We start from the raw sequence: 14325 nt of genomic DNA, 5'->3' as shown, positions 1-14325 counted from the left end.
TAGGGTGAAAAAAGTTTAAGAGCACTTTATTTTGTGTTTTAAAAACAGGAGATGCATCTACGCTGTACCAGCACTTCCCACATTCCTAACTTCACTTTGAAACATGCTGGTTTAAAACAATTTATTACTTCCTTTCAAATTAAACCAACATTTGGTTGCTACTAATCAGTTTCTGGATTCTGGTTTGGACAATGGTAAGTTACCACTGACATCTGTGGACAATGATACATGAGTAATTTCTTATTTTATGAATGTTATTAACATACCCGTTTTTTTACACTGAATGTCCTTTTAAAGAAGACAGTTAGGGATTGCATAGATAGAGTATGCGGTGGTAAATGTCAGTGTGAATGAATTTTAAAAAGGATCTTTTTTTAAAAGTCACTACAAAAACACAAGTTGTTACTTTTTGCACTGACCTTGTAAGCACAGCACTAAAACACAACCCATAAAGAGCAAATATATTTCCATAGCTCAAAGACTGAAATGTGCTATTTTAACATTTCAGACATCAAAAAGACCATTTCTGGAAACTGAACCTGTGATTACAAACTAGAAAATAAAATGTGGTGGATGCGAATTTGATTGACTGAGGCTTTCCAGCCAGCAGTGCTCCACTAACCACCCCCCCGCTGGACCACTGCGCCCCCAAGCAAATGCAGGTAGCCAGGGGGCTGCAGAAAAGTCACTTTGAGCTGTGCTGAACCAGAGACAAGGCAGGTGTTTTAAAGGAAAAAGGAAATTGTGAAAAGCAGCATGAAAGGAAAAAAAACATTGCTATTAGCACAATGCAATAGAGCCCGTTATGAAATGCAATCTCTGCTCAATTTCCATTAAATAACTTTCCTATTACAGTGAGAAGGCAGAACTCAACAGGAGCCCCACTTCCTTTTTGATTTTATTGTTTTTCTCCCCTCTTTTCTTCTTTCAGACAGCCAGAATCAGCATAACCCCATCCCCAGAATATACTGAAGCTCAGTACTGGGGAGAGGCGAACACCCTCCCTCAGAACCGGCCACGTCAGGGGAGAGGTACATATGTTTTCATATAAAACAACTGTCTCAGAAAGGCAAGGAAATAAGAACATTTATGAAGTTTCAGTACAACAGACTGTGAGCAGAGAACTTAAAAATAAACAGATCAGCATAATTTACACATTTAAAAACTATAATATTTCATTCATAAATATCTCCTCTAATTAATAACCATTCGTAGCTTAAACATAAATATTCAAGTTGGTATTCGATTTTACTTTTCTCAGTTCATGTGAGTCCTGTAAGGATTAGCTCCTCCTGCTCAATGCAGTCATGTAAATGGTCTTCACTAGTGAGTTGTGCAAAGGCCTTCATTACCTCGTTTGTTGTAGTAAAACTTTAAAATTCTGCAGCTCTTTTATACTTGTGGAAAGCCTGTAAAGCAAAAACCCTTCAGTGTTAGTAAGTCAGCTGTGAAAGAGAAGTGCAAATCATCACCTTCCATCCTTCCGCGGGGGCTTTTTGTTTTGTTTTTAACAAACACAGTTTTGTTGCAAAAGATGAACACGCTTAAGATACTGCTTTCTCTCGAAAGATCTGGCTCACCATTGTATTTATGTATTATATTACAGGGATTAAACTATATATATATACACACACTTAATGGTCTTGACTTCATTAAACTCTAAGCAGAGGTAATAATGTTTATTACATTCCTTTAAACAGGAACTGATTGTTAAATTCAAGATGTGAGGAGCTAGCATGATGAACAAAGCAAGTTCTATACATCTTTTAAAGCTGTTAATTTATTTCATCACTTGAATAGGATAAAGTTTTAACAATAATTACATCATACACAAATATCCAAAAGGCTAAGGGCTAAAATGAGAGTGTTAAAAGTTTCCCAAGTACTTTTCATTTCTTTTCACTACGTTTTACATGCACACATTTAAAATAAATACAAAACGTAGAATAGCTGTAGTCCATGCTCAAAAAGGAGAACATGTACTCAAAGTCTAATGATTACTGGTGTTTATGAGACTTAAATCCAGCTCTCACAAGATGGACTTTATGAGATTAGAGATAGAAAGATAAATTAGATCCAAACACAGAATGATGACCAAGGCTAACATATCAACACTCCACATACTCAGTTTTAATGGCATGAAGTTTATCAGTATCACTAATCCAGCCTTTAAAAAGCTAAAGCTACCTGTAGAGTGCCAACTTTCCATAGAACACGAGTGCTGACACTGAAGTTGTATGTTTTTTCTACAACACAAATGGTAAGACCTTACCTTCCAAAGGCATTTACAAGAGCAACTATTTCTTGACGTGTGAGCTGAAAACCTTTTGATGGGCTATTCTCAGGAAGGCTTTGTATTTCCTTCTCAGAAAACAAGATTTTCAGAGCAGTTCCTAAGCCTTGAGTCTACAAAGAAAAAAAGTGCAGTGTTTTTTGTTTTTTTTTGCAGTAAGATCACTCCTCCAAACACTCAAGAAACCATAAAAAAGGTAAAAAATTACTAATCCAGGCAATTCTTCTATACTGACACTCCCTTTACCCAAAGAACTATACACCAACAAGGACACAAATGCAAACGCTTGCCATCGACTATGTACCAGGTTCACTCACTTATTTGAGAACATTTGTTTCCCCAGGTATACTTGCTCTTCATCCTCATGTATTTGATCTCTTCTTTTCCCACCTCTTTTATTTTCGGGCACAGCAGATGCATATGAAAACATGCCTGTTACATGACTTCCAGTCCCTCCTGCCTCTTGCTTTAGAGATGCTCTGCTGTGGCAGGAGCTGTTGGATCAGCTCACCCCTTATCCTCTTCCATCCCCCTTCAAAGTCAAACTAGATTTTATTATGAGGTATCACAACACTTCTGCTTTTTCCACCTCCAGTCCTAGGGGCAGACACTGCAGTTTCAGTTTCAAATCCTATTTTCTATACAGAAATAGAACAGCAGAAGCTATCCTTATTTCCTCTTTTAATTGGACAACAGAAAAAAAACACTGGGTTTTGACAAAAAGTGGTTAAGTCTGGCTGCAAGAGAATTTTATAGGTCAGGGAACCTGGTCCTATTCCATTTTGAGTGAAGGAAAAAACAACAGATCAGAAGTGTCCACTAGGCCAGAGTAGGCAAAACTCCAGAAATTCAGCGGAGACCACCAAATTTTTGATGTTGTAAATTTCTTTGAAAACTGAACTCTGATAAGCTTAATGCTACAGAGGAATATATAGTACAGTAGAAACCTCACAGGAACAACTATTCTCTCAGCCTGGACTTAACAAGATTTTAAACCTCAAGAATAATGTTATTAATAAAATGAAAACAGTAAGTGTCCAGAAACTGATATTGGTTTGCAACTTCCAGCTTTACTATGCACCTCTGCATTCATTTGCTGCCTTCTGCGTAAATTGTGAACATCTGAATTGCTTCTTTTTCTTATGCCTCCATTTGTAGAGTTAAGTCCCACACTGGATTTTCTAACAAGTAAGCAAGTGCTGTATTTCCAGGAAGGCTTCCCACAGGTGATTCTACAGATACGATACTGACTGCCAGTAAAACTTTGCCATGAAGCATCTGGTTTAAATAATTTTTGGTTTTGTTTTTTTTTTTTTTGAGAATAAAAACTATAGCTTTTAGTAAACTAAACAGCTGTTGGCTAAACATAACGACCCTTTTTTTGAACTCTGTTTTTAACAATGAACTAAAGATATGTCCTTTTTTAATATACAGGTAAGGATATCAAATATCAACCATGTACAGAAAGTCTGAATGCTAAGGTAAGGGGCATCCCGGCAGACTGAAACAAATGCTTACCTTCTAACCTCCCCCTCCACACAATAAACTGTACCTGTAGTTTGCCCCACAGCCTGCATTTGTCACATCCAACACAATCCATTATGCGGGATATGTTCTTGAAATGCAATCTGAATTCTTCCTATCCATTAAAAAACAAAACAAACAAAGAAAAAGGTTAACTTAAAGTGTCTCTTAGCTTCGCAAAAACACAAGGCTAACTAATCTAGTACCACTACAGTATCAATTCTCTAGTACTAAAACTAAAAAACCCCACTACTTTTGTGGTCAGGCCATAACCAAGTTCCACGTAAACCCAGAACTTTGTTTACAAGACACTGCTAACAGTTAATTCCATAAAAACCAAACAAACTCAAAAAAACCCCCAAAATACAGAACATTCAGGGTAATACACTGAATTTCTACCAACTATCTCAAAATGTTCTGAGCTGTAAGTACTGTATTTGTGTCCCTAATCCGATTTTTCTTCTATTATTCAAATCCCTTTTGAACCAACTTGCCTTTCTCATGAGCAGGAAAACATGTTACAATTCACAAAAGACATTTCCGGTCCAAAGCTATGGGTAGCTTGCTGCTTTGCAGCTTCAGTCAGAGCAAAAGCAAACACAGCACAGAACTAATTAAGATGATTTCAATTAAATATTTAAGGTCAGAAAAACACCAGCTGAGCTGATGATGGCACCCTTCTAACAGCATTCTCTCTAATGCTGATGAAATTCCATACTACTAGTGAGATAAGTATTAAAAGTGTTAACAAGTATTAAACCAGACTTTTTTTACTGAGGCACATTCCAGGTGTGTAATTGTAGTGCATACCAATCTGAATACCTGCATGTTAACACTGGAAGTTGCTAGGTAGTAACAACATTCACATAAGGTTCCCATGTCTAGGAACTATGCTTTTCTAATATTAAATGTAATATTATATTGCATTATATTATACTATTGTGAGGCCCCACTTTCACGGTCTGTATTCGTACTGAAAATCAAGATCAAGCGAGCTTTTGCCCTTCTGCTCTGCAGGAGGTTTCCATCCTCCCTGAGCTCGCCTTAGGACACCTGCGTTATGCTTTGACAGGTGTACTGCTCCAGTCAAACTACCCACCTGCCGCTGTCCCCGGAGCCTAAAAAATCCACTGCGCAGGCTGGAAGGGCTTACTCTCACTTGTCTGTAAGGACAGGCGAGGGTCGAAACGGTAGGTGACAAGGTGCATGGGTAGCTGCAGATCCAACGCTGCATGTGGGCGGACCAGCACATGGGTAGCTCAAGATGGCTCAGGAGATGACAGTCCTGGTCGGACACTTCCTGATTGCCTAAGCACCCTTTTTTCCAACCAGATTTGCATATCCCACATGCCCTTGGTCATCGTGCTTGTAGTAAGCATGGTTAAAGCCCTTCCCAAATCTTTGCTCACGAAGCCAACCCACCAATCAATCAATCAATCAATATTATACTATAAAGGGCATGTATTTTTTTAAGCAGACATCACTGTAGCTGCATGGAGACCTCATAGCAGGCTTCCAATATCGGAAAGGGACCTACAGGGATGCGGAAGAGGGACTCTTCATCAGAGACTGCAGCGATAAGACAAGGGGCAATGGGTTTAAACACGGGAAGCTGAGGTTCGGTATAAGGAACTTCTTTACTGTGAGGGTGGTGAGGCAGTGGAATGGGTTGCCCAAAGAAATGCTGAATGCTCTATCCCTAGGAGTGTTCAAGTCCAGGCTGGACAGAGCCTTGGCTGACATGGTTTAGTGTGTGGTGCCCCTGCCCATGGCAGGGGGGTTGGAACTTGATGATCTTAAGGTCCTTTACAACCCTAACTGTTCTATGATTCTATATTGATGTGAAACAGGTACTATCTAAAAAAACACCATTGTGTCTACTGGTAATCCAGTTCAACTCATTTGCCTCACCACAGTTCTAATGGCAGACTCAAGGCACTAAACCACAGATTTCAGTCTGCTTGGCTCAGGACAACACATCATATTCATTTATTATAATGTAGATTAATTAAGAGGCCTCAGATATGATTCTAAGTTTTTTACCCCAGCCTTTTCCCCTCTCTGCAGTACATTTCTGGTTGGTAGAGAGATTTTCTAAAATAAGGCAACTTAATTCCAAAATGGGTATTTTGGATGCGATTCAGAAAACAAACTTTACCTTTAATGACTTGGCTCCTTTTTTATCTCCAGCAAACATGGACTTTTCATCAAAGTGCATATGGAAGGACCTAATAAAGACAAAATGCAAAATAAAAAAACCCCAATGCTGACATACTGTGTTCCATCAAGCTTGGTGAGCAGCTGATGCCATCAGTATGCAATACTTTTTAGAGTTCCTAGTTTTTACAAAGTAGCTCTTAAGAATTTACTGAATGGTACCAGATCTACTGCTCAATCACTGTAACTTGAAATATGTTATTTACAGTTTTGTTGAGAATTTTCTTCACTCCATTTCCACTGATCAAGATTTCTTTCTAATATACACTGCAGCTGTTTTAAATGTTCACCTTTCAGTTGATTGTTGTCTGACCACATCTCAAATACCTACCAAGACTGTTAGCAGGGACAGCAACAAAACCATACAGAATGTTACAAATCACAAAAATTAGCAAGAAGGAACCAGACTAAAAAACTTTACAGACTAAACAGAAGAAAGAAGAGATAGCTAAAACCCCGGAAGTCTACGATAAAAGCTGGATTACTCACTGTGTTCTTATACTGAAGAATCAGCGAAAGCAACAAATAGAGAGTAGTAGGGAGTTGTGTGGGGTTTGGGGGAGGAGGGGAATTTTTGTTTCATTTTTTGTTTTTTAAAGATTGGTATATTCAAACTGAAAAATATTCATATCTTCCTGTCAAATGTACAAATTCCTCTTGTTCTCCCATTACTTAATGTTATTTCTTCATTCCACTCTCCTCCTTGTCCTATCCTGTCAAGGACTCATCTGTTCTCACTTGTGAATATAAATGAGAATTTCAAACAATTCATAAAAAAAAAAAAAATCCTATGCCTTACTTGGTGTCCCTGAAGATATCCAGTAAGAGAGCTTTAGATTCAGCATCCTCATGGCCATTTCCAGTGTAAAGGTCAACAACTGAACGCTCAAAGTATGGTGCAACCTTCGACAAAGCACGTAACTCTATCAAATACAGGAAATACAAATTTTTGAGCCTCCTTGGTCCTTCTCCTTTTGTTTCAAGAGGGTCAAAGCGGCGAGTAAACTCCTTCACATTTGGTCCCCAGCAAGGCTTCCCCCATGTTTCTATACAGAGGGGAAAAAAAACAAACAAAACAGGTGAGGGAGAAGTAAAAGACACATACTTAGAATGAAAGAAACAACTAACTACACAACAAAAAATAATCAGAAAACAACAAATACATATCACAGATATTGTAGAATTCCATCCAGCAATTTTAAATAGATTTAAATTACCTTCAAGAAGGTAATTTGCACACAGATGCAAGTTGATGCTAGCATGAAGTCCAGAAATGAGCTTATAAAACACTCTTTTCTCAAGGCAAAGACCTATCCAGGAAAAAAGGCAAACAGACCCCAAATTAAACACTAGAATTAATGTATTAAAATGAATATACCTTGATATTTCAGTAATGCAAGTCCACATTGTTTAAATTTCAAGAGTTACAGCACTTAAGCATTGTTAATAATTCCTTGGGAAAAATTTACCTCTGAATTTTTTTATAGAAAGCAGTACTAAGAATGAAGTTTGACACTTCTTACTTGGTATTTTAGTGTTCTAATAAATACAGTCAAATAAGCCTGAGGTCAACTAATACAGATAAATTGCCACACAAAAATATGATGCTTACAAAGTTTGAGCAATAAATATCAAATAGCCTTGAATTTTAACATTCTGGAGGCCAGAACTATATTGTGGCATATCCTAATTAGAATTAAACCTATCACTGAATTAGCAACCTTACAGAAAAACATCAAACACCTCGGGAAACCTTCTGGCATTGGAAAACAGCAAAACTATTTCTTCCCAGGTCTACTGTAAATTCACTGACAATTTAAATACACAGAGCAAAACCTAGCAAAAAATGACTTTGATAGGTACTGACTTCTACAGTGGAAAGAGAAATGCAACAGCATTGGGTGGCCAAAACAGAATTTAAATGCAGAAATTACAATACCACTTAGACCCAGGGACAGAGATTACACTTGGAATTAAGAAGTTTGTTCCTTTCTCAAAGGTATGTTTGGGTGACTTCTCTGCCACTCCAATCTCCACAAATGGACGAAGCAACAGCTGATGGTGAAGCCCATCTGTGAGGCTGAGATATGACCTCATTTACAAACACTACTTATTAAATAGCAAATAAATTTGTATGCTTTCCTACAACAGCACCAGTCAGAGATTTCCAATGAGACAAGTGAAAGGCTTACGAGAGCCAGAACGAAATTTAAAATTAAATACATTTAACTCATTTACTTTTCCACATACCTCCAAAATGTGATTTTGATTGCTACCACTGTAATAATGTTTTCCATTTAAATATGAATAAAAATCAAATTGCTTTGCCTTCTGAACACACATTACACTCATGTTAGTTTATATACTGGGAACAGAACCATCAAAAACTTTAATTTTTTTTAAAGCTGTTTTTAAATAAAAGGTCTTAGCAATGTTATTAATAATAATGTCCCCATTTAAATGCCTAAAATGAGCAGAAAATTCAAAGCAGATGGTACTGAAGTGAACTCCCTCATTCTAAGAGGTAAAACACTGAAGGGTTTAAAGGAGCAGACCATCTGAATGACTGATATTTCCAAAGACCCTCAAGAAAAAAGTATTCTTTGAACGTCACTCAGGAGTTCTGCACAATTTATTAAGGATCCCACACTACGGAAAATATTTGGGGAGATGAAAAAAAACCTACTACAATGGTTCTTCTAGTGAATTTAACATTATATTAACCCATCCAAGAGCTTTTACCTTCTAGCCATGTGTAGAAAGATTCTCCTGCAAATACAAGGTATATGGTTAAATGAAGAGTATTCATTTTCAACATCACAGTAGCTTTGAATTACTACGCATACTGACATTAGCTGCCATCTGGACATAAAGCTAAATAACTCGGCTATTAAAGTGAGAAGAGGCACTGAAGTGGCTTAACGTTGAGGTTAGTTTAAATCTGTGGGGGTCAGAATAGGAGAAATACAAGAATGGGCACAACTAAGCTGCTGGTCAGGCATTCAGAAATGTATAGAAGCACAAACCTGATTAGATGTGCTAGCAGTGAAAAACGTGACTGAAGAGTGTAATTATATCTGATAGCCTTTATCTTGACTGTTTTCTGAAGATTTCCTGTAGGCTTAGGTCTTTGTCTGAGAGCTTTCGGCTGACTGAAAAATCTTAGTCTGTCTCACTGTAGACAGACCAAATTTTCTCCCCACTCTCTCTCCACCTTCTCAAAGGACACTCAAGAAAGTACACAAAAAAACTGTCCCTCTTCTTTTAAGTAATCTGACATCAGTATCAACCAGGCTCAGCAGGAGACCCAAGAATCCTTTAATCTATGCATCTCCAGTTACCTTGCTAGTAACATTATCACAACACATATTCTGTTACAAGGATAAGAATCAACAACAGAACTGTATTCTGCTCTTACCCACTCATTCCCCTACTCCAAATGAAAGAATTATCTCAATAAAAACATTTTTCTGATCAATCATCTGCCTAAAATCATAGCTTTCCTGCCCCTTAATGCAACAACAATAAAGCAAATAAATCAGATATCCAAAACTCTTCCATGTTTACTTCATTTCTGCAAGTCAAGCAAAACAAGGTGACTTACCATCATCTCCTCCTTAGGGGAAAAAAAAGAAACAAAAAAAGAATTAAAAATCCATAAGCATTAAAAAGGTTATTTCCACAGCAAAGCAGTAATGAAACACAGACTTTACTACAAACACTGAGAAAACAATAAATGTAAGAAACCTTATTTAATCTACAAAAAGTAGGCTACTTTCCATCTTCCTCCTCCTCAATATCACCTGAGTTTAAACAAGTAATAGTAATGAAAGTCACTAAGAATTTGAAATCTTAGCAGCTTATTTGCATACTCTTGAAAGTTATGTTTTACCTTCAGAAAGATGATTAGGAAGTCATCTTTGCATTATTCAATATTACCAATGTTCCTTTCTGAAACTCTGACTCCTGAGTTAAACTGCTCTTGAACTTCTTTTTGTGTACACCAGCAATATATGATCTTAATAGCTATCATTACTAAAAGCTATCTTGATTTCCTAATGTGTAGTGATGTTTTCTAACTCAATCTATTGGCTATTTTTAAGGGAAATGACACATACTGATGGAGAAAGTGGATTCATTTGCAACACCAGGTTACAGTTTTCAATTTAAATTTAAACACTTAAACCCCAAGTCACCGGCACACTTTTTTTACCCATTCTTGCAGATAACTGAGCCTTCCTAAGTATCCACTCTTTCTTCAAATAATGCAATTATTTGTACATTTGTAATGCACTAAATATTATGGATGAAAACTGTAAAGCTACATTATACCAAAATGACTATGAGCTAAAGTGATAATGTTCTAGAAAAAAAAACCCAAGCAAGCAACAACTCTCGGCCAACCAAGGGAAGAACACAGAGTGCTGATTTTTTTATTGAACTTTAACTCCTTCCCATCCACATTGGAAAATTACTGCAACACTTACTAAACAGTTTGAGATGTATTTTCGTTTTCACATTAGCTCCCCGACATTAATATGCCTATTCCTATGCAATAATTTTAAGCATGTATGTCATCAAGTCTCACAAATCTTTGTTTAAGTATTTGAAAATGAACAGCTACTGCTACAGAGGAAATTTAAAAAGCAGAAAGCACATCTACAGACTGAACATTACTATTTGTATCACTTCTATTGGGAAAGTCACTATATTAAAAGAAATGCATTAGAAAATAAAACGGGCAAGACCTACCCCTACTAGGCGCCAGTGGATTTAATGGACGGTAAACAGATCGAGGCCTAAAAAATAAGATAGAAAACATAAATATCAGTTTTAAGCTAAACTGAAGTGCAAATATAAAAGATCGGCTTCCCCTCCCTCCCAATTACTTGAAGCAGTTTTCTTCATAGATGCTGTTCCACACTCTCCAAGCAGAGGGCCCCTTGTATCCAGTGTAACGTTCTGGATTCAGAAGCAAATCCACATACTGTGCATCTGGAGATCTCTCATCTAAATAGGAAACCTTTTGTTACATATTCTAACTCATCAGTTAACAAAGACTTTATCTTAAAAAACAGTCACAGATTTTAATATAAATAAGAGGTCTTATATAATACTATCTTCTGGCTGGATTATAGATGCATTGTACACAAAAATACGGCAATATCCACAACAAACAGAAAGCTCGAAAGTATAGAATTTATTCCAAAGTCTCTTATGTGGCCATAATTTCTACAGTTTCTGAACATCCATATGGCTTCGTCAACTCCACCATACACACTTGTCATGCAATATGTTCTCTCACCCTATGCTAAGATATAAACAGTATTTTGTTTTAAATGGGCTTCAAATTCAGGGTTTATTTGCCTGGCAGTATTTCACTGGAAGGGTTGCTTTTCTGAAGTGGGTATACTGCTAAAAGGGCTTCTTAATAAAGACAAGAGTGAAGAAGTGCATCTTGTAGTTGGTATGTATTGTATATTTATTAGCTAGATCACTCTTTCCCCCCCACAAACCTTTGTATACTGGCAGAGAATCTGGATCACATTGCTTAAATGAAGAAACTTTCAGCATACTGCAGAACACTCTATTGGTTATGGCAAGAAAAATGTTATTTCAGTGCATTTCATCTCTGAAGTTCACTACAAATTCAAGCAAGATATCCAAAGAAAATTTTGAAATAGTACTCTCTCTGCTTAAAACCTCTATATGAACAGAAACTTAAGTTTTGAGCTACAACTACTAAAAAGCAGGAAGAATTCCCTCTTCTTTGAAATTCTAGGTCAAGAGCAACTCATGCTTAAAAAAAACCCCACATACAATACAAGCCAGTAGTCCAGAGACTTATTCATAGGAATAGGCCAAGTACTGCCACTGCATATTTCCTCAGATGTCAAAAAACACCACAGAGTGGAAACTGCTCTAAAAAGAAGAGATGATTCTGCACGAGCAGTTCAGCAATAACAGCAAGAACAAAGCAAAGAGACAGACACAAAAGACACACAAGACAGTGAGTGCCAGATGAGACAATGTCAAATTACAGCTTTATTTATTTCTTTGACAGCATGCCTGACCTAAGTAGTTCCTACACTTCCTAGGCACCTCAGGTCTCCACGCTTTCTTCTCATTACCCATATAAAAGAGAGTCTGTGGGGCACTGCAACAGAAAGATGGAAAGCTGACCTGGGCTATGAAGTTTTTTTCAGCTAGATCAATTCCTGTATCTAGTTTAACATTAAGTCCAACAAAAAAAAGTAAAGAGTAAAACTGATTCTATGGTCTTGTGCTACAGTTGAGTGAATTAAGAGCTCTCCCACTACCAGAAAGAGACAAGAGGAAGACAAAAGGGTTTCTACCTCCTACTGTCACTGAGAGTAGTTATCCTCCCTCATGTCTCTCTGCTCCAGCTCACAAACTCACTTGATAAGCCAATTCATCACAAAGATCCAGGAGCTGCAAAGCGGAGGGCAGCTTACTTTCCTGTTATTCAAATAAGCTGAATCAGCTTAACATGTGAAAAAATGAACTGGAAAAACACAGCTGAGGGCAGTAGGGCAGTACATCCCCCTTCAGCAGGGCATGATGTAAGGAGAGATGGAGTTATAATCAGGAACCACTTAAGCTAGTATATACTTCTAAAAGAAATGCTCCTAAACTACACCTTTCCCAACTGAGTCCTGAGTTGAAGACAGTGAAGAGAACTGCAGCTTATTGCATTAACAGTTCAGAACCACAGTAACGCTCACCAACTGTTTATTACAGACACAGCTTATACAGAAAACTTTCAAAGATCAGACACAGCAGAAGTGCTAAAAGAGAACTGCAGTTGGAAAGTCCACCACACCTATTACTTTCTCAGGTGACTCCAAACATCAGCCTAAAGGTAGATTAAAACACTTTCTATTATGCTCTAAATCTTCCTAGCATAGTAAACTTTTTAAGATATTTATTAGAAAGGCCTTTAGCAGTCATTCCTGAACTTGGCAATTCTCATGTTTTTCTGAAGAACATTCCTTTGACCTTTGACCATTACAAGCAAATAAAAAGATTTACATATGTGGAGCAGAGGGAAGACACAATCTAGTATCCTAATGTTTTAACAATAAGAAAGTCCTTTCAGATAACAGGTGAATTTAGTGCAGAGATCATCTGGAAACATAGCAAGGCTGGAGAAGGAACAAACTCAGTCTAAGCATAGACAGAAGAGCAACAAAAATAATATAGTAGCAAGAAACAACCAGCTGCAAGTAATTTGTGTTGTATTTGTGCCAGATGCATCTTCTTTTGTGAGAAGATTTTTAAAAATTAGATGCTAACCCTTCCCATTTATCTTCTTTTTTATTTCCATCAGTCTCCTGTGCACTATACCAAGAGGAGGCAACAGTGAATGTGCACTGTGTAGACTACCAAATGCTCCTTATAAAAAAAGGCATATTTTGCATGTAAGATGATATGAACTGTCACATCTCCATTTAGCACAAAATTAAAACTTTTTAAAAACAATTATTTGCAGAGAAACTATAATGTTTTGTTTTTTAAGAGACAGCAAATAAAACAAGCATTGTGAGAAAGCTTAAATGTTTTTACCATCAAGTTCACAAAAATGATCCTGTGAATCATCGTATCTTGCCCAGTCAATGAAAGCCTCCTTACTTTGGTTACTGAGGGGGAAAAAATATATTTGATTTTAAACTTTTAAATAAACAACATCAATAAGAGCTACTGAAAGAAATACAATTCACATACAGCAGTTAACTTGAAACTGCATTCTGAATTACTGTATCTGAGACTCAAGAATACATTGTCAGTTGCAGAGAGATTCAAGCAGGCATCAACTGCAATACTTTAAAAAGTCATCTTCATGTTAAGACAGCAAGAAAGATTTTTACCATCATTACCTGAACAAACTGTGCTGCAGAAGCAACTTCCTTCAGTAGGAGCTTGGTAAAATGCTTTCATAGCATACATTTTTAACACTTCAAAATACTCCTTTAGCAGCTGTCACTTAGGGCAGGGGAGAGAGGAGGAATAATCCTATTTTCATAACCTGTCCTATCAATGAGATCTACAATAGTTAGCCTTGCTTTTTAGCGGGAGACTGGATGTCTAAAAGCCCCTTCTAAGCTAAATTATGCTATGAATATGATTTATCTTAAGCCTTTTAAATAATAATGCTATTCCATTTTCAAAGGTGTACTGTACCAGAGACAAGTACTTTGAAGTTCCCAGGCTATGAAATACAAACACTGCAAAAGCTGAATGCTTTCTTCTATGTGGCACAGAACTACTGG

The 14325-nt window shown here is 37.1% G+C and overlaps 1 protein-coding gene across 1 annotated transcript in view; it reads right to left on the bottom strand.

Moving 5' to 3' along the window:
- ERO1B (endoplasmic reticulum oxidoreductase 1 beta) overlaps window positions 1–14325 on the bottom strand; it is a 29447-nt gene continuing 15122 nt past the window's right edge. The window contains exons 6-16 of the mRNA XM_062637405.1: window positions 13622–13695; window positions 10924–11044; window positions 10787–10833; window positions 9639–9650; window positions 8777–8803; window positions 7252–7344; window positions 6834–7080; window positions 5976–6045; window positions 3846–3932; window positions 2273–2406; window positions 1–1409 (exon numbers count right to left, since the gene is read on the bottom strand). Of these exons, the coding sequence (XP_062493389.1) occupies window positions 1349–1409; window positions 2273–2406; window positions 3846–3932; window positions 5976–6045; window positions 6834–7080; window positions 7252–7344; window positions 8777–8803; window positions 9639–9650; window positions 10787–10833; window positions 10924–11044; window positions 13622–13695 (973 nt within the window). The 3' untranslated portion in view covers window positions 1–1348. The remainder of the gene's footprint in view (window positions 1410–2272; window positions 2407–3845; window positions 3933–5975; window positions 6046–6833; window positions 7081–7251; window positions 7345–8776; window positions 8804–9638; window positions 9651–10786; window positions 10834–10923; window positions 11045–13621; window positions 13696–14325) is intronic.

Source organism: Pezoporus occidentalis, unplaced genomic scaffold (genome assembly GCF_034315485.1).
Source record: "Pezoporus occidentalis ecotype Australia unplaced genomic scaffold, CSIRO_AGI_Poc_V1 ctg52, whole genome shotgun sequence".
Classification (NCBI taxonomy): Eukaryota; Metazoa; Chordata; class Aves; order Psittaciformes; family Psittacidae; genus Pezoporus; species Pezoporus occidentalis.
This window is presented reverse-complemented; position numbering and strand designations above follow the sequence as displayed.